At 39.3% G+C, this 23,156-nt stretch overlaps 2 protein-coding genes across 3 annotated transcripts in view; one reads left to right on the top strand and one right to left on the bottom strand.

Annotated features, from left to right (window-relative positions):
• Positions 1 to 910: 910 nt before the first annotated feature.
• Positions 911 to 7,585, bottom strand: LOC125234612 (CCHC-type zinc finger nucleic acid binding protein). Its single transcript, XM_048140936.1, has 3 exons — positions 7,428 to 7,585; positions 4,296 to 4,476; positions 911 to 1,788 (listed from the first exon to the last, which is right to left on the bottom strand). Exons 2-3 carry the CDS (start codon positions 4,472 to 4,474, stop codon positions 1,533 to 1,535), a joined length of 435 nt encoding a protein of 144 aa, XP_047996893.1. The 5' UTR covers positions 4,475 to 4,476; positions 7,428 to 7,585; the 3' UTR covers positions 911 to 1,532.
• Positions 5,883 to 23,156, top strand: part of LOC125234611 (peptidylprolyl isomerase domain and WD repeat-containing protein 1) — a 28,602-nt gene continuing 11,328 nt past the window's right edge. The window contains exons 1-9 of one of the 2 annotated variants that reach the window (XM_048140935.1): positions 5,883 to 7,379; positions 12,893 to 13,041; positions 13,149 to 13,309; positions 13,503 to 13,641; positions 14,427 to 14,514; positions 16,839 to 16,990; positions 18,222 to 18,397; positions 19,715 to 19,833; positions 22,631 to 22,823. In XM_048140935.1, coding sequence (XP_047996892.1) covers positions 12,924 to 13,041; positions 13,149 to 13,309; positions 13,503 to 13,641; positions 14,427 to 14,514; positions 16,839 to 16,990; positions 18,222 to 18,397; positions 19,715 to 19,833; positions 22,631 to 22,823 — 1,146 coding nt within the window. In that variant the 5' untranslated portion in view covers positions 5,883 to 7,379; positions 12,893 to 12,923. Of the gene's footprint in view, positions 7,380 to 7,765; positions 7,935 to 12,892; positions 13,042 to 13,148; positions 13,310 to 13,502; positions 13,642 to 14,426; positions 14,515 to 16,838; positions 16,991 to 18,221; positions 18,398 to 19,714; positions 19,834 to 22,630; positions 22,824 to 23,156 lie in introns of those variants that run through there. The other variant, XM_048140934.1, reaches the window with a different exon arrangement.

A 23,156-nucleotide genomic window follows, 5' to 3' on the forward strand; every position in this document is an offset into this window, starting at 1 on the left:
CGATAGTTTGCACGGTTATGTGTAATTTCATTGTCCAGATTCCCGTCCGCGGTCGATTCACGACGGACGTCCGCGTAGTGTGTTCCTAGCTTCATTGTCTAGATCCACGTCCGCGGTCGCGCGACGGTGGACGTCCGCGTAATATGTTCCTAGCTTTAAAGGATCAAGAAATCGAGTGCCCGGGTCTCAAAATTCGGTTTGAAGTAAACTTCAAATCACGATTTTTATGATTTTCATGTTGATTTCATGGGCAAAGATTTTAATACAGAACATTTCTTTCACAGGCCTCACTAATGAGTAGCATAATCGCAAAATAAATGGACTACAAGCATCCATTCACTAACTTGGAAGAGCAAAACAAATTTTAGACCCATCATTATTATTTGACTCATTCCACTTAAATTAAGTTTTCTCATATATTTTTGTTAGAATGTAGGCATAGGCATAAGTAGCCATCTGGGACCTCAGAAGTTTTACGACAGTGGGTACCACGTGGCCCAAAACGTAGTGTCGCAAAATAAAGAGTAGAAATTAAAGTGGCAACATTGTAGTGTCGCCCCATTTTCTTACTTCCATTGATTACTTTTTAATTTCTACCCCTTTTTTGCCAAGCTGTAAATTGTATGTTGAGGTCTGAGGATAATGGGAATATGACCTAAATAAGGGAAGCAAAACGAGTGGGTCTAAAAGTTGGTTAGCCCAGAAAGCTGAATACTAATAGTACTGGTAAGTCTTGTCGTGTATAGTCCAAGATATAATTAATATAAAAGTCAGATGAGGGAGATAGAAAACTTGATAGAATAAGGCAAGATTTTTATTTCATTATCTCCCATGTTAAGCTAAACAAGTATACAGTAACTTGTGTAATAGGTACATGGTCATAATGACCGGGATAACAAAATAAAAAATATTCTGATTGATGAAATTCTAATTAACCACTGAATTCTCCACAAGTAAGCAGGACCTCATAAACAAAGGATTGATTAAAGTAATTAATTATCACAGAGTGAAAAGTAGAGTTGTCAAACCACAGCAGCACAACTAACTAGAAACGGGACGAACAGGGGTCAGGCCTCTCCCGGGATCTCCTCTCCTCCTCAGTGAAAAGTCATGGTACGCCAGCATCCAATTTATCTTTTGACAAAAAAATCTGTACAAAATATATTAAATATATACTCTGTAATGCTAAAAACTGTAACGCTACCTCATCAATAGTTCAATCACGATTATTAAATGATTTAAAAACACAATAACTCGATCACGTGCAGAACAAACATTACTCTAGCCACGGCCGCCGGCCGCTCGGAGACCTATATACAAGTCAACATTAAATCATACTCCTCAGTCTGTCCATTTCTGTATCCGATTTGTAATTCCGTTGCGTTAATTTCATCAGTAGTGGTCATACGATATCGTATCTCGTCCTTTGCTTATCGTCCGTGCGTGGCATCATAATATACATAGTTTCGTAATATTATATAAGTGCGGTGGCCGCCCTGCGGGTGGTGCGCGACACCGGGAGCTCGCCTCGGTTAGTTCCGCTCGGCCTCGTCGCAGTCGCGCGAGATGTGGCCGGGCTTGCCGCACATGTAGCAGGTCTTGGTGCCGTCGGGGCAGTTGCGGCTGATGTGTCCCGCCTTGTTGCAGTTGTAGCACGTCTGGCCCGACGAGTCGCGGCCGCCCTCGGGGCAGTTCCGCGCGATGTGGCCCGTCTTGTTGCAGTTGTAGCACGACGGCTCGTCCGGGCTCTGCGCGCACTCGCGCGCTATGTGCCCTGTGCCGTTACATCTGAAAACAAATTCAAAACGTTAACGAGGCACACACTAAGTTATTATCTGAATATACAGCTAGCGTATAAAGCAACCCATGTTGGTCCTAACGCAAATGAAGGGAATATAGTTAGAGGATTGAACAAAAATATATAGTATTTTAAGATATTTTGACGTATTTTTTCGAGACAGTAAAATTGTGTGTCAAGAGTGGTTTGTATGGCAGATTTGACTTTATTGCTGTTAATAAGGGTCGTAATAGAATGTATGCAATTTTATGCCGCTTAAACACGACTTAAAAGGTAGGTAGGTATTGTGGTTGTTGCTGGCAATCAACGCTATCATATTCAAGTTCTTGATTGCTTGTCCTGGGCTGATTTATGTATTATGTAATGTTTATACATATTATATGCCTAGTGGAAAACCGCAAGTAAACAGCCTACTTGTGGTGTGGTGGGGTTCATATTTATTCAGGTCTAAGAGCGCTCGCATGTTTGCTGTGGATCGCGCGCTTTAGACTAGCATGAACAAATAGCAATAAGTAAATGAACAACACGTGTCGTTTTCAATCAAATGTGTGGATAATTGTCGGTTGTGGATAATATTGATTTCATATTTAAACTATTACGATATAGCACCTTATTGACAACTGACAATAAGTTCTCTTTTGATTGAAAAAAGCACAAGTTTAGATTAGTTTAGTTTTTAGTATTTAGGTATACAGTAAATTTTTATGAACAAGATGATGACGAAATAACCATCGAGCAATTAAAATATACGAATAAGGGAAATGTCGTCTCAAAGTATTTTAAATTACTCATTGTTTTGGCACAGGCTGAACAACTCGCAATTTCATTAAAACGTGACAGCGAACACGTGCGGATATCGCCGTCTTAACCATAGGCCAAGGTCACCGACTGAATCAGCCCCTCGCCCCACGCAAGTATTTTGTCGCAATATCCCTCTAGTCACCCCCAATTTTAGTTGCAATGATTATTAAGATTAGATGTAAAACGTGTATTAACTACCAGCCGCGGATAGGTTTAATTAGATTAGAAATACTTAAGCTAGGAACACACTACGCGGACGTCCGTCGTAAATCGACCGCGGACGCGACCGATCAGTGTGCACGGAACAAAACATCCAGCGAGCCAGATTTCGATCGGACGTCCGTGCGCTCAAGGCCACGTCCGCGTCCGTCGACCGATAGTTTGCACGGTTATGTGTATTTCCATTGTCCAGATTCCCGTCCGCGGTCGATTCACGACGGACGTCCGCGTAGTGTGTTCCTAGCTTTATGCTACTGATGTATGGCTCGATCAAACCACATGTGTATTGTATGCCTTATCCTTTTTACTATACATATAATTCTCTAGTATATTGTATGGTTTACCTGACCTTGCCTATCCCAGGGGCGGCTCACTCGGCGATTCTATCGCCGCGCTACAAGTACATCCTGGCGGCCGCGAGTTTGCGGCCTACTCAGGGGTGGCGCGCGTTCTCGCGGAATGCATGTTCGCACTTTCTATTGTTACTTTACGTCGCGAGGTTTTTTTAAGCGATGTCCACGTGTGGAATGGCTAATAATACTTAGTTAAATAGACATATTGAATAAAATAAATACCATAGGACATTCTTACACAGATTTACTACTGATTAAGTCCCACGGAAAAGTTCAATAAGGCTTTTGATGTTGGAACTTGAACAAAAATATATAAATACAGTATATATACCTAGAAAGTACCCAAGACTTGAATATAATAGTATAACATTTTATATGAGTATTAATTCGTTAAAATCCATAGGTAACCCTATCACCGGACGCCGCGCACGTGCGGCTCGTTTCTTTGTAAGAATTTTGTAGGTATTTAAAAAGGCGGCATTTCGTAAACATCAAAGCAGTGGGCCTTCTGTACTTGTACTATTATATATTCTGTGCCTATCCTTCAAATAAGGGGTCAACTAAAAGCATTACTTGTGGCATGCATTAATAAGCCTATCAAAATTAAGTCTACTAAAGTAGGTCGATAACCTCTCGCTGTTTCGTCCTTTATCGAAGACAATGTCAATGTTATTTTTAAACCGATAATTCGACAAGGTTGCAACTGCAAGGAGTATATTCTCGGTTATTTACATATCTTGTGAAGTGATAACGCGCGAAGATTTGAGAACATTGTGCGTACTGTTCGGAATAAATACCTACATATTAAAATTTACGATGTGATAAGAAATTAAATTAACACTTCTCACGATTTTGTTCCACATTGTTTTTAAGAGGATATAAAAATAATCTTTCAGGGTCCTTTTACAAACATTCGAAAACCGCAAGAAGTTGATGCCTCCATTGGAGAAAGAGCAAGAGAGAAATGTGGAGATGGCATAAACTGCTCACCCCTTGAATCAGTTGTCAGTTGGTGATGTAAGTGTAAGTCTTACATTTTCAGGTTGAAGAGAAGAGCTCAAGTATCCACCCAATCCACAGTAAATATCATTCAAGTTAAGAGAGGATGAAAAGAAAAACTCTACCTGTAGCAGCGGTCGGCCTCCTCCTTGCAGTCGCGCGCGAAGTGTCCGGTGCGGTTGCACTTGAAGCACTTCTCGCGCTGGCGGCTGAAGCCGGCGTCGCGCGTCTGCACGCCCCCGGCGGTGCACTCGCGGGCGAAGTGCCCCGTCCGGTTGCATTTGTAGCATACGCTTGAACTCATTGCTGGAAAGATATTGAAATGGTTGAAGGTTTCCATTTATGTTTTCTAATAAATTTTGTGTCGTGTTGTAGGTTACATTTATGATTTTTATGAAGAATAAAATTATAATTTGCATTAAAAAAAATTAAACATATCTATAAACGTGCTTATATCTATAAATGTTTGAAAGCATTAAATTCAAGGATTATACACAGCTTCCAGCAAGACTTAACCCCTCGTATGCGGCCTGAGAATTTTGGTCATTGAAATAGTGACCTTGACATTTAAAGCAATAGATTAAAATTCCCACGCACGGATCCGTGTCTAAGGGTACGAGGGCTTAAACCAAAAAGGCTGGGATCAAATAGTTAAACCCCAGCTATAAACATAAAAAAAGTCTTCTTTCACATTTTGTGACTATTTTCAACACAGGTCCAATCAATCACTACACCAAGGAGTGTGTCTAATAATGGTTACATTGCTTATAGAAACTAGTATAGTACAAAGTATAGGCTTTAATTATTTACCATGATTATTAAACAGATGTTTGTATATCTATCCCAAGTATTTTAACATTTATGCTATTAAATGCATTATGAAATAAAACTATGGAAACGGATTAAATCGCTATGTATAGTGAATTTACAATTTATTATATTTTTTTAGGGTTCCGTAGTCAACTACGTGTCTGTCTATCCGTCCGTCCGTCCGCGGATAATCTCAGTAACCGTTAGCACTAGAAAGCTGAAATTTGGTAGAAATATGTATACCAACCACGCCGACAAATTGCAAAAATAAAAAATGGAAAAAAATGTTTTATTAGGGTACCCCCCCTACATGTAAAGTGGGGACTGATATTTTTTTCATTCCAACCCCAACGTGTGATATATTGTTGGATAGGTATTTAAAAATGAATAAGGGTTTACTAAAACCGTTTTTTGATAATATTAATATTTTCGGAAATAATCGCTCCTAAGGGAAAAAAAAGTGTGTCCCCTCCCCCTCTAACTTTTGAACCATATGTTTAAAAAATATGAAAAAAATCACAAAAGTAGAACTTTATAAGGAGTTTCTAGGAAAATTGTTTTGAACTTGATAGGTTCAATAGTTTTTGAGAAAAATACAGAAAACTATGGAACCCTACACTGAGCGTGCCCCGACACGCTCTTGGCCGGTTTCTTTTTATTACACGATTTGATCAGTTTCCATAATTTTATTTCATGAGCAACTATAGCGGTAACAATTTTAAATGCATTATATTATCTATCTATTGGATGTTTCTCTATATTATAATTATGAAGGTACAAGATCTATGATATCACTATGTTACAATGACCCTGACCAAGTATACCACTGATAACAAAGCAGCTTGATTTGCTATATAATTATTATATGATATACACATAATAAAGAAAACTTATCATAAGAAAGATAATTTAAGTAAGTACCTCTGAATAGTTAGAATAGTATTCAAAAAAATTTAAAACTGAAGTTATTGTCTACCAATAGTCAGAAACTCAGAAATTTAAAAACCTTACAAACTACACAAACACACTTGCAATTCTTTTTTTATCAACATGAATCATTCATATCCAACTATAATCAAAGAACATAGTTCATGTGATCTTCCAATAAATGTAAAATAAAACAAATTGACAAGATTAAAACTTTCTCATATTCCTCCTAACTCGGGTTGGTCATGCCATACCATGGACAATTTTATTACATTTACTTTCTAAATTGATCTCATTATTTGGGTCAGTAAGTTATTTAGGCCTAACTGTATTTTAGAATAGCCAGTTTTAAAAATTCCTGCCTTTTCCAACATTTTACATTTTTGTTCAAGAAATTAGGTTAAGTTTACACAACTTGTGTTAGTATGGTGATAACCTTAAATGTCCAAAAAGTTCTAATGTCTATATCGGTTATTATTATCAAACCAGAAATATTTACGGCAGGTTTTTCATGTAGGTACCTAAATGGATAATATAAAGCTTGAGAACACCTTACTAGCCGACATACAATGTGAACGGGAATTTGTAATGAGAATTTAGGCAGACTTTAATTAAGATTTTGTGATACAAGTGAATTTATGTGAGAATTTTATCTACATCCATAGAATGCAGTGTAGAAAGTTAAAATTTCTGACATATTACTGATAAGTGTATCAATTATTCTAATACTAATGCCCATAGTGTAACTATGTAGGATTTCCTAAAGCACAGAAACTATATTACAGAACTCCAGAAAATATCCAAGTTAACATTACAAATTGCTTTTAAATTACCTATCTAAAGAGTTGTTATTTATGTAGCTTTATACATTCGAGTTTCTCTATCAATGTCGAATGCGGGAGATATCACAATCTCACAAGATTCTTAACTACTTGCTATCTCAGTACATTGGCTAACAGGTTTGTGGCCTATAAAGTAACCTCAAACATCTCACTTGTAACAAGTGCCTTTTGATGAATATTCACAGTACACTTACGTCGTGTATTTATACGATTTCTCGAGCGGTTCACAGTACATTGATGCGTCATAACCAATAGAGGAAAAAGAGAAAAGTCGCCACGACATGCCGACGGCAAGGTGAAAAGTCGATGTACGACTCAACTTAAGTCAACATGAGGATCTTATTCACGATATCTTTCTTCATTATCAGTGTATAAATACGGAAAAAGACGAAAAGCAACACATTTCACAACTAATTACCGTGTCAAGATGTGTGTCAGAAAGCCAGTACTTGTCAAACTTGACCACGTTCAATAAACAACCTACTAAACATAACGCGGCAAATCTAATAATGAGAAAATTTCACTTAAAATACAGTGGAATCACACAAAATCGACAGAATGTTACAATGTACATAAAAAAATACAGTTGGAAAGTACGTACGCGCGACAGTGGCCAAACCACGTGTAGAGGTACCGGTAGCGCGCGATTTTAGAATGATTAAGACCCTTAGCACTTACCGATTGTGTGTGTAACTTCAAAAACACTTAAATCACTATTATTTAGATCGTTAGTCGACCAAAATTTCTCTTGAATTAACAAATTAGCTGCAATTTTATGACGCGTCGTCTGCAAGGAAGCCAGCCACCATCACTACGAATTCGTAAAAGACATTTTCGCCATAGACACCACTCGAAGTTTATAAAAACGAAAAACCATAAACAACAAAGGCGTTTTTTACACTTCTGTCAAATTTTGAACAAACCGAAAATCGGTTGTCTGTGGTGGTTTTACTAGACCAAAATAATTATCCCCAACCAAGGGACTAATTAGCTTTTTCCTAGGTTAATGGGTGCCAGCGCACGCATGGTTTTTTTAGCTGAAATCAAGAAGCGTCTGGTTAATGTAACTGGTGATTGAAGAGTCGGTTAAAACGTAGTGATTTAATACTCTTTGCAGTAGTCGGTGACTTTCTCGGACATCGCAACATAAGCATTGCGATACAGCGAGGAACAATTCCATTCTTGGTACAATGCCTCAAGTATTCATATTCATTTATTTTGAATTAATTAGTCTGCTATTGTTAGTCAATTCTTCGGAATTATTATTAGGGTTCCGTACCTCAAAGAGGAAAAACGGAACCCTTATAGGATCACTCGCGTGTCTGTCTGTCCCTCTGTCGAAGCCGATTTCTCCGAAACTACTTCACAGATTTACTTGAAATTTGGCATACGTATGTAAACCTGTGGCCCAAAGACGGACATGTAATTTAATTAAATGAAATTTAATCACAGGGGTCACTTTTGGGGGGTAAAATTGAAAATTAAAAATTAAAGTTATTAAAACTATATTGTGTTACATATCAAATGAAAGAGCATTTTATCAGCATCCGAAATATATTTTTTTTATATTTTTTTATTATGGTCATTTAGAAGTAATTTAAGAAAATAAGCAAAAAATGACCATTCCCCCCCCCTTATCTCCGAAACTACTTAGAAAAAAATTTTCAAAAAAATACACGAGATAGCCCTCTACCTGTAGATTACAGGAAAACCTATTAGAAATCTACAGTCAAGCGTAAGTCGGACTTAAGAGAAAAAAACTCAGATTACGAATTTCACTCACTGCCGCTGCAAGTAGTTACTAAACGTCTTAAATTGTGTAAGCGCGTTGGACAGGTATAAAAAAATTCATTTCTGTTTCGTTTTGTTTTAGAAATTGTTAAAAAAAATTTCATTTGCAAAATGACTTAAGTTCGTACTAAAAAGGAGGCGCTTAAGACCGTTTAGAACTTCACTGACCATAATATTGCCCACATAGGTCCAAAAAAAGGTGTATATATACGAAAACAAAAAAATTGTGCCACCGACAACCAAAATCTGAAGTCCATTTTGCTCTATCTCTTATAGTTTCCAAAATATACGTAAAATCTTATAACTCAAATTTAGTGTACGTTGCTATAACATATCGTCAGGCGCTCATGACCTTTTTGTATGGAAATGTCGAAATCCGACTCGCACTTGACCAATTTATAATCATAATCATAATCATTTATTTCTGAGAATATGGTACAGTTTTGGTTAGTAAAATAGGTGTTAGAACAGCATATTCTGCCGGCATGCAACGGCGTAGAAATATTTACATGAAGTTGAAGGGGAAAATAATGTAACATAAAATTATCATAATCAATTAAGTACCTAACATAACATAATAATCATTCTGAAATTATTGAATAAAATACAGCAATAAGATAATATGGCATAAAATTAACATTAATCATAATCAACACAATATAAACATTCCAAAATTATTGTATATAGTGCAGCGGTAGCGGTAGTTAACATAATCAGCAAAGTCATTCAAAAAGTTCTTGTACCGAGTAAAAACATTTTTGCAGTAGCCACTTATACATTTTTTTTTCAAATTGGCATGTTGGCAGGGTTTTGAACTCATCAGGTACATGATTATTTTTATAGCCATATGGTATGCATTTGACTTTGACACTTTCAGCTTTTGCATAGGTTGAAATAGCTGGAGTGGCCTTCTGCTGGGCCTTTGCTTATTTATTACTTCATCGTGAAGTGGAAATAGGATAGACTGCTTTTTTACAAATTTTGTTATTTCAAAAATGTATTGACAGGGCAATTTTCATAGAAAGTTGTGTTTTATTATAGTTTTCAAGGAGGTTTCTTGTTTTTAACCACCGACGCAAAAACGACGGAGTATCAATGACATGTCTGTCTGTCTGTGGCATCGTAGCTCCCGAACGAATCAATCGATTTTGATATAGTTTTTAATGTTTAAGATGAATTCGTCGAGAGTTTTTTTCTTGTACCACGTAGGTGGCAAACAGGCACACGGACCGCCTGATGGAAAGCGGTCATTGTAACCTATGGACGCCTGCCACTCAAGGAGTGGCACATGTGCGTTGCCGACTCGACTCATTAGAAACTTATACAAACCTGTTCTTAGAAGGGGCCTGGGTGCCGACGACTCAAAGGACAATCTATTGTCCTAATTAGTTCCGTAGGTTCTCCCGTCGTCAGCATACCGCACCCTCGTTGAGCTCTGGCTGCCTTACTCACCGGCAGGAACACAACAATGAGTAAGGTCTAGTCCTATTTGACCGCGGTCTTTTGTAAAGCGGAGGTACGTCCGCAGTTAGACTCTGCTCTACCTTAGAGTATATTCAATTTAGTATTAGAGTTATCAGTCAAGATATTCAAATGCAGCGCCATCTATATTATTAGTTTCGACAACTTTTTATGTGACTTTCCATGCCTAAAGGTTCGCACGAGTCTCAAGTCGCGTAAATTACTTAGTAAATTTTGCCGAGAGATGGCGCTAAATACAATAATGCTCATTAGAGTACCTATACTTCTAGCCAAAGACATATATAACTCCGTATAGACAGGTAAAGTCTATGAAAAAAACGTACTTACCTCAGTACCATACAGAAGAAGGGTACGCTCAGCTAGATGGCGCTAATATTAATATTTGACATTTTAAAACATATCAAGCTAAGAATATGGGCCAAATTGTCAAAACTGAGGTTCAAAAGTCTTAAGCCTGTGTCGAGAGATGGCAGTCTATGCACTGTGATTACACATTTTACTTTGATTCTACATCTCTATAATACTCGATCTTCTTTGCTTCTAGCACACCTCGGACACTGGCGATCAAATGTGAGTGTGCACGGAAAAACGTCCCACTTTGTCGATTGCTATAAAGCCGCTCTGTCAGTTTATTCATATGAAGATACAAGTAAATCTCGCCTTAATGGTAACCGACAAAGTGGGACGTTTTACTAAACACACTCACAAATATATTGAAAGAGGCGCAATCCTAGCACACAGTCTTAGCTCGTGTAGGTGAACGTACTATGCTTGTATGAGTGAAATATGACAGGTCGACTGTTCGTGTTTCTGACAGGCGGTAACTGTGAGGTAACCGAGAGGGAGTTGGCGGCACTTTCAGCGGGGAGCGAGGGTGGCCATACTGTACGATAGTACTCTTTATTATACTGTACTTCTAGACAAGTCTTATATGAGTACCAATGTGGTAGGGGATAGTGAAAAAATAAGATCAGATCCCTCAGAGGCAACTATGGGCGTAGCGCAAAGATCGTCAGTATCTAACATACTTTTCACTTCTCCTCAACGACCTACCGGTTGCGATACAGGCTGCCAACATTTAATGTACGCCGATGATGTTGCTGCTATATTTACTGCACCAACGTCTGAAAGTCTTCAGCGAGCCTTGAATAAAACGACAACTCAGCTGTCTTACGCCGTGTCTTGCGTGGGCGACGGTCGCGCGATAAGGTTTGATTTCGTATGCGTCGCATCACCGTCGCGCGAGCATCGCGCGACCGTCGCCCACGCCAGCCACGGTGTCAATGGTTCGCATGAAATGACGTTCATATGCGCATTGTAATATGCCTACTTGAAAAATAAATATTTCATTTTCATTTTCATTTTCATTTTCAATGGCTTAGCTTTAAATCTCAAAAAGACTCACTTTGTGCATTTTAATCTTTCGGGCCGCATGACCACGCCGTTGATAGTTCATATTAATGTGAAAATACTTGAACAGGCATCCACGACTACTTTCCTAGGTTTAAAGATTGATCACGGCTTAAAATGGGACCAGCAAGTAGATAAACTGTGTGATAGTCTGGGCAGTGCGTGCTTTGCCTTAGGTCGAGTTGCAAAGTCTGTGGCTCCAGAAGTAGCCCGGACATCCTATTTTGCCACTGTCCATTCATTAATAAAAATAAATAAAAATAAAATAAAATTCGTTTATTTCAGATCTATCATTGATCCATAAGATGTTAATACAGTACGGTGCGGGGCTCTGGGGACGTTGTGCTGAATGGGAGAGGGTCTTTCGCTTTCAGAAACGAGCTATCAGAATCGTTGCTCAGGTACCTGTAGACACCCCGGCCAAAGAACTCTTTAAAATATAAGAATCCTGACACTGCCTGCAATAGTTATCACGCAGGTAGCCATTTATGTAAGAGAGAACTTGGAAGCATACAAAACCAGGGGTGGCTCACGCCGCGATTCTATTGCCGCGCTACAAGTACATGTCAGCTGCCGCGAGTTCGCGGCCCATTCATTGGCGACGACCTTCGCGTGGCGCAATAAAATTCAATGTTGGCTGCTCGCGTGCGGTCCGTTTGTTAATTATGGTAAGAATTTAGAATGGCGGCATTTTGTGAACATCGAAGGAGTGAGCCTTCTGTACTTGTACTATTATATATTCTGTGACAACACTAACAACATGTGTTCCAAGTACAACACTCGAAATGCCGGAAAGTTAGTAGGTATCGACCGTAATTGGGCAAAATCCAACAAATTAACACATCAAACACATGTGATGGACCCTGCCGTCTATAATAAATTGCCGCAATATGTGGTTGAAGCGCCTAGTGTGTCGAATTTTAAGTATCGCTTAAAAAATTGGCTGGTCGAGCACCCGTTCTACATTTATGACAATTTTTTTATTACCGAATTAGAAAATTTAGAAAATTATTTTTGTGCATTTTTTATGTGAATATTGCCTAACTTTTTGTAATTTCAATCTTCTGTCTATTTATTTTCTAAGTATTATTGTTGTATGATTTTTTTTTTTAAATCAAACCTTGACGTGTAAAATGGCGTTACAAATAAATGAGTATGATTATTTTAACCATTGAAAGTTTGTACGGAACCCTCGTTGGGCGAGTCCGACTCGCACTTGGCCGGTTTTTTTAAAGTTACCGCCTTTTCTACTGTTAGAGTGGAAGTGCATGAGCATATTTCATTAGGGTAATTAAAAAATATCATCTGGCAACATGCAACATCTGAAAAAAAAAGCTGTCATTACTGTCATTTGTCAAAGTCATATTAACTTGCTTATGTTTTTCGCCCGTGTTTCGGTTTCGGCTCTAATTACATACGCTTAGTTATAATAATTTATTAAAACATACTTTATCTTATAGCTCATATAAAGCATAAAAATACTCATAAACCATGTCTGCGGAAAAGAGGCCGGCTAGTCCAGAGAAAGCTGAGGAATCGGAAGATGCCGACGCTTGGATCGGCCCTATGCCTTCAGAGGCTGCTGTAGCCAAACCAAAGAAAAGAAAAGGTATTTTGCAGTATTTAACCCTCGAGTTTCATAGAGAGTTTCGAGAACTTGTGAAATTTTGTGATCATTCTAAGTGATAATCGTGAATTTTTTGATGTTTTCTTCAGTTCTGGAGTTTGAGTCATTATATTTGGACAATCTGCCGTCATCGGAGACGTACGAGCGGAGTTACATGCACAGAGATGTGGTCTCGCATGTTGTAGTCACCAAAACAGACTTCATAGTCACAGCCAGTCAAGATGGACACCTCAAATTTTGGAAGAAACAGGTACTTGTCTATAGTATTATGACATGCATTGTAACGCTTCTAATTAGGCTAGTATTTTAATTTCTATCCAGTACTAGTTTGCGTCCATTTGGCGAAATTTTGAATGTTAACCTACTTTTCACACTTATTGCAAACCTCATTTCATTGTATATATGGTTAAAATGTGTTGAACCGTTACATGGTGCTATTTCAGGAGGAAGGCATAGAGTTTGTGAAGCATTTCCGCTGCCATCTCACCACCATCAGCGACATAGCGGCCAACAGCACCGGCTCCCTGCTATGCACCGCTTCTCCAGAGAAGACACTCAAAGTCTTTGATGTTGTCAATTTTGGTAAGATACATGTACATTTCAACTTTAACATATGGTTAGTTAATGTAGTGGCTTTTTTACTTTGCTGCAAGTAATTTAACCGGTTTGCGACCTAATCCTAAGGGACTATCCACACTCAGGCCACGCACGTCGTAAGACGCGAATTGGACGTCAGCACTGCGCCGCCCGAGTGTAATTTTAAAAACATCTCTATAGTACATTTTGTATACAGGGCATTCGGGCGGCGCGGCGCTGACGTCTGTTCCGCGTCTTACAACATGCGTCGCCTGAGTGTGGGCTGCCGCTTATATCTCTAAAGTGAGAGTTCCTTTTGAGAAGGAGGCAACAGGCGATGATCAAGGATTGAGCCATGCCATGGTCTAGTCTAGTTTTGATACCAAAAATCTATTTATCATTTATTTATTGTCTCGGAGCACCAAAGTGTTTTCTGTGAATACTGTGGAGTCAAGTAGATTTATTCAAGTACTGAGCTTCAAAAACCTAACTGACCAAATCCCATAGTAAGCTCACAATGCCCTTTGAGGACCTGTGGCCCATTTCTCAAAGCTGAAAGTTACAAGTTACAAGCGGAAGTCTCTTTTCAACTTGTCATATTAGACATTGACTCCCATTTGTAAATTGCAACTTGTAGCTTCGAGAAATGGGCCCCTGATCACACTTGTCACTACTACTTTCTAACAAATATATTTTTTCTAGCTACTATGAACACTATTCACTATTTCCTGTTTTACAGTGTAACTTAAAATTCTTCACTAGCTTGTTGATGATGATTTTGTATGTTTCAGACATGATCAACATGATCACTGTGGAGTTTGAGCCATACCGAGTAGAGTGGGTGCATTCTGCTGGGGACCCCATTTCAGCATTGGCAGTGTAAGAATTTTGAACTATAAATACAACTTACGATCACCCTAAATTGGGCAGAGCATGAATTTTTGTGACATTGCTAACTGTAAAAATGGACAGTCATTAATCTAGTCACCATAAAATACATGGCACTATTAAGATTCAAGTATTCAATGTTTCAAAATCGCTAATCGGAAAAAATCCATAACAACGTTTTAATGAAAGTTTACTAAATTTGCCGTTAGATGGCGCTGTACCGTCTGCTAACTCGCGCTGGCAAGATTTTTATCCAAAAGTATATAGGCCGTGCATACACTTTGTCTATGCTTCGGCCGGCTCGGTTCGGCCAGTATGCGTACTGGCGCGGGCCGAGGACACTAACCTAACCATCTTCTCGGGCCTCGTTCGCGGTGTGGCGGGCCGGCCTTCGGGTCAGGGAAACTGAAACACCGCACCAAAATAAATGTGACAAAATTAAAATTTTGAAAAAACCCCCGACCGCGACGTAGTAGACCGATTTTCATGAAACATGGCTAAGAACACCGACTAACTCAGCTTTCAGACAAAAAATACTAAATCTAATTCGGTTCATCCGTTCGGGGGTTACGATGCCACAGACAGACAGACACGTCAAACTTATAACACCCCGTCGTTTTTGCGTCGGGGGTTAATAAAGAAAGAAGGAAGCAATAAAATTCACTCTAGATGAGGTTTTTAGTCAAGAATATCGGTTTATACGCCGTCAAATGGGTTGTTTTAAAGTCTAGCAATCATAATCATAATAATTGAGTAATTGCATCAACCACAGTAAACCGACAAATCACCGTATCACAGCAGAAGTCTATGGAAATTCCCATACAAAAAATATGGGGTGGATTATTTTACAGATGGCGCCAGAGCTGGGGGCCGATTTTTGAATGTCGACCATTCGATTTCGTGAATTTCGTTCAATAATATCTCCACTACTAGCGATTTAAATTCTACTAACAGAAGTGAAAACGAGTGGTCATAGCCGCTAGATTTAAAATCTAGCCGTATCTACGTTTTCGAAAATAACATTACGCCGTCTTCCTCGCCAGAATTCCGAACAGCGAATTCGTGCGTTCGAAATTTAAAAATCGGTCCCTAGGTTTTAGAACCTACTATACTCCGTTTCTTTTAAGATTAGAACTATCTGTCAAACGGGCAAAAGAAGAAGCAGTGGTCGTAAACCTTCCTCCTTCGATTTCGGCCGATACCACTGATTTCTCGGAACTTATGTACATAGTGTAGATTGTTAGATAGTATAATTGTAGATAGTGACAGTGACGTTTAAAAATAGAGCATAGTGTGAGAACTCTGCTTCTTTAGGTTTTTTAATGTACAACCTTTCCATGAAAAATTACAAACACAATTTATTAAAATTCTTAGCTTTTCATCTTAGAATATAAATTAACCAAAGTTATGTTTCTTATCTGTTGACAACGCTGAGTAATGTATGTATTAATAAAACGTGATAATAAATACGAGATATTTATTAACTCGTATTCACTGTTCGACCCGCAGAATGTGCCCGATAAAAAACCTTATATCTCGTTCTTGACAGGTCTCTCTAATGCTAAAAAAACGAAGTATAGCACAGTATAATAAAGAGTACTATCGTCCAGTATGGCCACTCCCGCTCCCCGCTGAAAGTGCCGCCCACCCCCTCTCGATTACCTCACTGTTACCGCCTGTCAAAATCGCGAACAGACGACCTTTCAAATTTCACTTATACAAGCATAGTACGCGTTCACCTACGCGAGCTTAGACTGTGTGCTAGGAACGCGCCTCTTTCATAAATTTGATCGCTAGTGTCCGAGGTATGCTATATGTGTAATCTTTACCATGTCTAGCACAAGTACTAACTTTGAACTTCTCAAATTTCAAGTCTATAACAAAAAAAAATCATCACCCCCTTTTTACGCCCTTAGGGGTGGAAGTTTTCATAATCTATTCTTATCTCTTGTAAACTTTACAAAAAAGTCGCCATGTAAAACCAAAACAATTGTTACTAGCAATTAAATTCAAAACTATCAAGATTATTGTTGCTTGTGTTGAAACGCGCGTTGCGTTGCCGGTGCTCGCGTACCGAGCGCCAACGCCATCTATCGATGGCCATTTCACGAAATTGATGAGCGCTCAACGGAATAAGCTCTTAATAATAGGCCTTTGCATCTATGACAGATGATTTAAGCAGCATCCTTACGACACTTGCGTACCAACTTTGAACTTACACTTTGACAATTGCCAACTCCATTTGCCTTTTGTTTTACATTGAGTTTTACGCAATTTTTCTAAGTGCACATTTTTACCTTTAAATTTCTTTGCAGTTCAGAGAAAGGTAGCAACAAGATCCACATATTCGACGGCACGCAGGCGGCAGGCACCCCGCTCCATACATTCGAGACTTTACATCAAAGCACAGTGGCCACCATTAAATATAATCCGGTCTTCGAAACAGCGGTGTCCGTCGATAAAGCTGGTATTTATTTTTTTACACATTTCTAAATATATAAAAGAAAAAACTGACTGACTGACTGAATGACATATCAACGCACAGCTGAAACCGCTGGTCCTAGAGATTCCAAATTTGACACGATAATGTATTGAGGAGCAGTAAGAAAGGATTTTTCAAAATTCACCTCCTAAGGGGGTGAAATGCGGGTCCAAAGTTTGTATGGGAAAACAAGATCAGATTAGTACGCGGGCGAAGCCGCGGGAAAAAGCTAGTTCATTCATAAGCATACACTAAAGTTATCAATCCGATAAAGTTCGTTTGTCCCTTTCTATCACATCAATACATCGGAAAGGGACAAACGAACTTTATCGGCTTGATAACTTTAGTGTACGTTTATGAATAAGGGGGTAAAATACATCCATACTAATATATATTATAAATGGGAAAGTGTGTGTGTCTGTTTGTTTGTCTGTCTTTCACGGCAAAACGGAGCGACGAATTGTCGTGATTTTTTAAGTTGAGATAATTGAAGGGATGGAGAGTAACATAGGCTACTTTTTGTCTCTTTCTAACGCGAGCAAAGCCGCCGGCAAAAGCTAGTACATTATAAACTGACATAGATACCAGATAGATAGGCGGTCGGGGTGGTGTAGTGGTTTAAGCACGTGAGCCGCGATAGCTGGGGACCCGGGTTCGATTCCCGTCTTCGTCACCAGTGGGCTTGATCGCTTTTTCTTTAGTGTATGGTATCTATGTCAGTTTAAAATGTTTTATTCTTTAAATTTAATCAGGATTACACTTAAAATCTTCGGGTTTCTCATAGCCATAATAATCAAAAGTGTCACAAAAATGCTGGTTTCGAATGATAAACAAATATTTACTGACCAAAAATATCGCAACAGTAGGTACCTCTTGTCATTAGATATTTGCCAGTCACTTTCCGGTGAAGGAAAACATCGTAAATAAACATGCATTTATTTTTAAAACATATAAAAACACTTAAATTAAAATCTTACCAATAAAATAAATAAAACTAAATTTTAACTAAATCACTACTTAAAAATAAGCTTAATAATAAATAATACTAAAGAAATAATTGGAAAATAATAATAATAAAAAAGAACCCAATTTGGTAAATACTTAAACCCAACCTCTTTGGTAAATAAAGTTGTGTTGCAATCTGACGATAAATTTACGAATTTTTGCTATACTTGGCTATATTATCAAATGATGCTGACTGACATAATCATTTCAGGTATAGTAGAATACTGGACGGGCCCGAAGCACGAGTATAAGTTCCCAAAGAACGTGGAGTTTGACTCGAAGTTAGACACAGACCTCTTCGACTTCGTCAAGAACAAGACCTATCCGACTTCACTTGTGTTCTCTCCTGATGGGAAAAAAATGGCGTCCATCAGTTTGGACAGAAAGGTATTTGGTTCAAAGTTTACCCTTCAATTTGTGATTTGGTTCAAAGTTTATTCATACATTTTTATTTTTTTTGGGTTTTAACTTTTGTCGAAATGTATTAAATTAAAATTATGTGGTTTTTTTTTAAAGAAAAACATTTGGTTTGCCCAAAACTTTCCCACAAAAGCGTAATCAAGCAATTGATATTTGCTAGTCCTTCGTGACTTGAAATAAAATATAACCTCAATATTCGACCGGTCTGGCTCAGTCGGTAGTGACTCTGCCTGCTGAGCCGCGGTCCCAGGTTCGAATCCCGGTAAGGGCATTTATTTGTGAGATGAGCACAGATATTTGTTCCTGAGTCATGGATGTTTTCTATGTATAAAGTATGTATTTATCTATTTAAGTATGTATATCGTCGCTTAGCACCCATAGTACAAGCTTTGCTTAGTTTGGGGCAATTGGGGCTAAGTTGATCTGTGTAAGGTGTCCCCCAATATTTATTTTTATTTTTAAAATTGTGATGAATTTACTTAAACCAAATAAGAAAATTAGACTTTACTGTGTTTTTTTAATACCAAACGCAGCACTCTTTGGAACGTTCCCTGCTAACTTTACGAATATAGTTAGTTTTTATTATTGTGCCACGTCGGTGGCATACAGGCATACGGTCCGCCTGATGGAAAGCGGTCACCGTAACCTATGAACGCCTGCAACTCAAGGGGGGTGTCACATGCGCGTTGCCGACCTATTAGAAACTTGAAGTGAACTTTTCCCTCCGTAACTTTATACATTACCCTTTTTTTTTTTAATACTACGTCGGTAACAAACAAGCATACGGCCCGCCTGATGTAAAGCGGTCACCGTAACCTATGGACGCCTGCAACTCAAACAGTGTCACATGCGCGTTGCCACCCCATTAGAAACTTGTACATTCCCTTTTGCTGTGTTAAGTACACAGCAGAAAGGAGTGTACAAGTTCCAAGGAGGGTTCGGGTTGCCGACGATTCAAAGGACAATAGACGAAACAAGTTAGTTCCGTAAGTCCTCCCGTCATCAGCACACCGCACCCTCGTTGAGCTCTGGCAGCCTTACTCACCGACAGGAACACAACACTATGAGTAGGGTCTAGTGCTATTTGGCTACGGTCTTCTATAAGGCGGAGGTACTTCCCCAGTTGGGCTCTGCTCTAGATTCGAGCGAGACGATATCCGCTGTGCTGTGCCCTACCCCACAAAGCGGAATATCATTCGCTATGCCCTACCTCCTACATTACCTTTTGCTGCCCCCCTTACCCCTTTTTAATACCTTACGTGTGTGTTTATGTTGGTATAATAGGTGCGTGTGTTCAATTTCGTGTCAGGCAAGCTGAGCAAGGTGCTGGACGAGAGTCTGCAGCGCTTCCAGGAGTTGCAGCACCAGCACCAACAGCTGCCCAACATGGAGTTCGGACGGAGGTGAGTTATAATCCCTTCTGCTTGTTTTATTTCTACGGGACAACATTTTTTTATCACAATAGGCTAGTTTCCTACTAGTCAAATCAGCTTCTTTTTAAGAACTGTCAAAACGATTTGCTAATAATTATGGAATTACTATGAAATACTGAGGAGTGACGTCACAGCGCTGGTGGCCTAGCGGTAAGAGCGTGCGACTTACGATCCGGAGGTCGCGGGTTCGAAGTGTTCGAACCCCGGCTCGTACCAATGAGTTTTTCGAAACTTATGTGCGAAATGTCATTTCATATTTGCCAGTCGCTTTTCGGTGAAGGAAAACATCGTGAGGAAACCGGACTAATTCCAATAAGGCCTAGTTACCCGTCGGGCTGGAAGGTCAGATGGCAGTCGTTTTCGTAAAAACTAGTGCCTACGCCAAATCTTGGGATTAGTTGTCAAAGCGGACCCCAGGCTCTCATGAGCCGTGGCAAATGCCGGGATATCGCAAGGAGGATGATGTTGATGACTGAGGAGTGACGTCACGGTCAATTCATTTACTTTATATCTTTCTCTTTGACTTATTAAATAGAAATTATGTTCAAACACAATTCCTGTCCATATTTTTCTTCTAATTATGTGGTGCTTTATTTCGTGCACTGCATAAAATATTTTATTTTAAGTATAAGAAACTAGCCTATTTCGTTTTCTTTCAACCCCTTGATTGCCAAGAGTGGGATTGAAACTTCAGCAGTTTCATGTGCTCTGCCTACCCCCTTTAGGAATACAGGCATGTGTTTATATTTTACTTTAAGATACTTTTCCTGCCTTGAACAGCTAATTTGTGGAATGAACTGTCGCCTGCTGTATTTCTGGACCGATACAAACCTTCAAGGAAAATGGCTCCTCACTTTGGTCAGTGTCTGAGCGAGGTTGAGTGTTGATTGGTTGTGGTAAGCTGAGCAAGGTGCTCGACGAGAGCTTGCAGCGTTTCCAGTTGTAGCATCAGCACCAACAGCTGCCCAACATGGAGTTCGGACGGAGGGACTCCAGATAGACCATGCTGTCTCACACAGCTAAATTGTGGAATGAACTGTCTTCTGCTGGACCGATATGATGTAAGAAAAAACCGGCCAAGAGCGTGTCGGGCCACGCTCAGTGTAGGGTTCCGTAGTTTTCCGTATTTTTCTCAAAAACTACTGAACCTATCAAGTTCAAAACAATTTTCCTCGAAAGTCTTTATAAAGTTCTACTTTTGTGATTTTTTTCATATTTTTTAAATATATGGTTCAAAAGTTAGAGGGGGGGGGGGGGGGGACGCATTTTTTTTCCTTTAGGAGCGATTATTTCCAAAAATATTAATATTATCAAAAAACGACCTTAGTAAACCCTTATTCATTTTTAAATACCTATCCAACAATATATCACACGTTGGGGTTGGAATAAAAAAATAAATCAGCTCCCACTTTACATGTAGGGGGAGTACCCTAATAAAACATTTTTTTCCATTTTTTATTTTTGCACTTTGTTGGCGTGATTGATATACATATTGGTACCAAATTTCAGCTTTCTAGTGCTAACGGTTACTGAGATTATCCGCGGACGGACGGACGGACGGACGGACGGACGGACGGACAGACAGACATGGCGAAACTATAAGGGTTCCTAGTTGACTACGGAACCCTAAAAAAGTCTGCTCCCGTCTTGAAGGTGACCTCTATCCTTCCTCATTTGTTGCCGATTGGTAACGATACCAACATAGAGTTTGGACGAAGGTAACAGTGTTCAAGATTGTCTCAGGCTGTGCTGGAGAACCTCCAAAGCTGAGACGGGTTCGGACAGAGGTAGTTGACTGATTGACTCCATAACTTGGTATGTCTGAGTACGAGTAAAGTGTGCTCGTGTCAAGCTGAGCAAGGTGCTGGACGAGAGTCTGCAGCGCTTCCAGGAGTTGCAGCATCAGCACCAACAGTTGCCCATCATGGAGTTCGGACGGAGGTGAGTTTCCTTTCACATGGTCACAGTAGTAACACTGCTAACAAACGCGCTCCGCGTGGTATGTAGGTATGTGTGCGACACATGTACGCGGAGAATGAATCTTTCTCATCCGCTTACATGTGTTGCGTACGAACGGTGTGCCGCGTAGCGTACTTTTGTTAGAACAGTTACTACTGATTTGATTGACTGTGGTTCGTTTCGCCACAAGGTATTTAGATGGAGATATGTGTGTTAGGATCTCATTACCGCTCTTTTACGCTACTTTTTCAGCATTTCCATCTTCGTCCCTACAGGTATGATCCTAAAGAGGTGCAGGTAAAGATAAACTAATAATAGCTTATATCATCTTCTATGGCACGAGCATAGAAGTAGTATGACAAAGAAAAGTGAGACTAAAACTGGACCAATGTCAAGTGTCATTGGGAGTATTAAATTCAGAAATGATGTATAATAACATGAATTATTTGCTTTTCTAATTGTTTAATCGAAACGGAAATCACCCACTGTATCCTCTAAATACAACTATTTGTACTGAATGGTCCGATTAATCCGTTAACTTAAATTGAGTAGGCCGCTAGCGGCCGCTGCCTGTCATCAAGATTGGTCACGTTTTTTCATTTTTAGTCTGCCTCTTTTCCACTTACAGGATGATCATATATGTGACAGCTTCTCTTTTGCACACTTCATCAGGCCTTAAGCGTAAGCCAAATGATAGGTCTGTGGGCACGAGACAGATGTGAGATGTCAACTAACATTAAAAATTTCCCGAGAAATTTATACTTTATTTATTATAGTTCATAATACTTAAGAATATTTTTGTTCACAGAATGGCCACCGAACGAGACTTAGAAAAATCCGACTCAGTCCACTTCGCGAACATAGTATTCGACGCGAGCGGCCATTTCGTGCTATACGCGACCATGCTAGGCGTGAAGATCGTCAACCTGGTGACCAACCGCTGCGTCACCATGCTAGGCAAGCCAGAGAACCTGAGGCCGTTACATTTGGCTCTGTTCCAGGTACGTAAAATGTTATACCTTTAAACGAGCAGTTCTTGTATATTTATTTATTTATATATAAATAAAATAAAAAGCCATTTATTCATCATTTTTAGGGTTCCGTAGGAACCCTTATAGTTTCGCCATGTCTGTCTGTCCGTCCGTCCGTCCGTCCGTCCGCGGATAATCTCAGTGACCGTTAGCACTAGAAAGCTGAAATTTGGTATCAATACGTATATCAAACACGCCAACAAAGTGGTAAAATAAAAAGTGGAAAAAAATGTTTTGTTAGGGTACCCCCCCTACATGTAAAGTGGGGACTGTTTTTTTTTTCATTCCAACCCCACCGTGTGA

Source organism: Leguminivora glycinivorella, chromosome 16 (assembly GCF_023078275.1).
Source record: "Leguminivora glycinivorella isolate SPB_JAAS2020 chromosome 16, LegGlyc_1.1, whole genome shotgun sequence".
Lineage (NCBI taxonomy): Eukaryota > Metazoa > Arthropoda > Insecta > Lepidoptera > Tortricidae > Leguminivora > Leguminivora glycinivorella.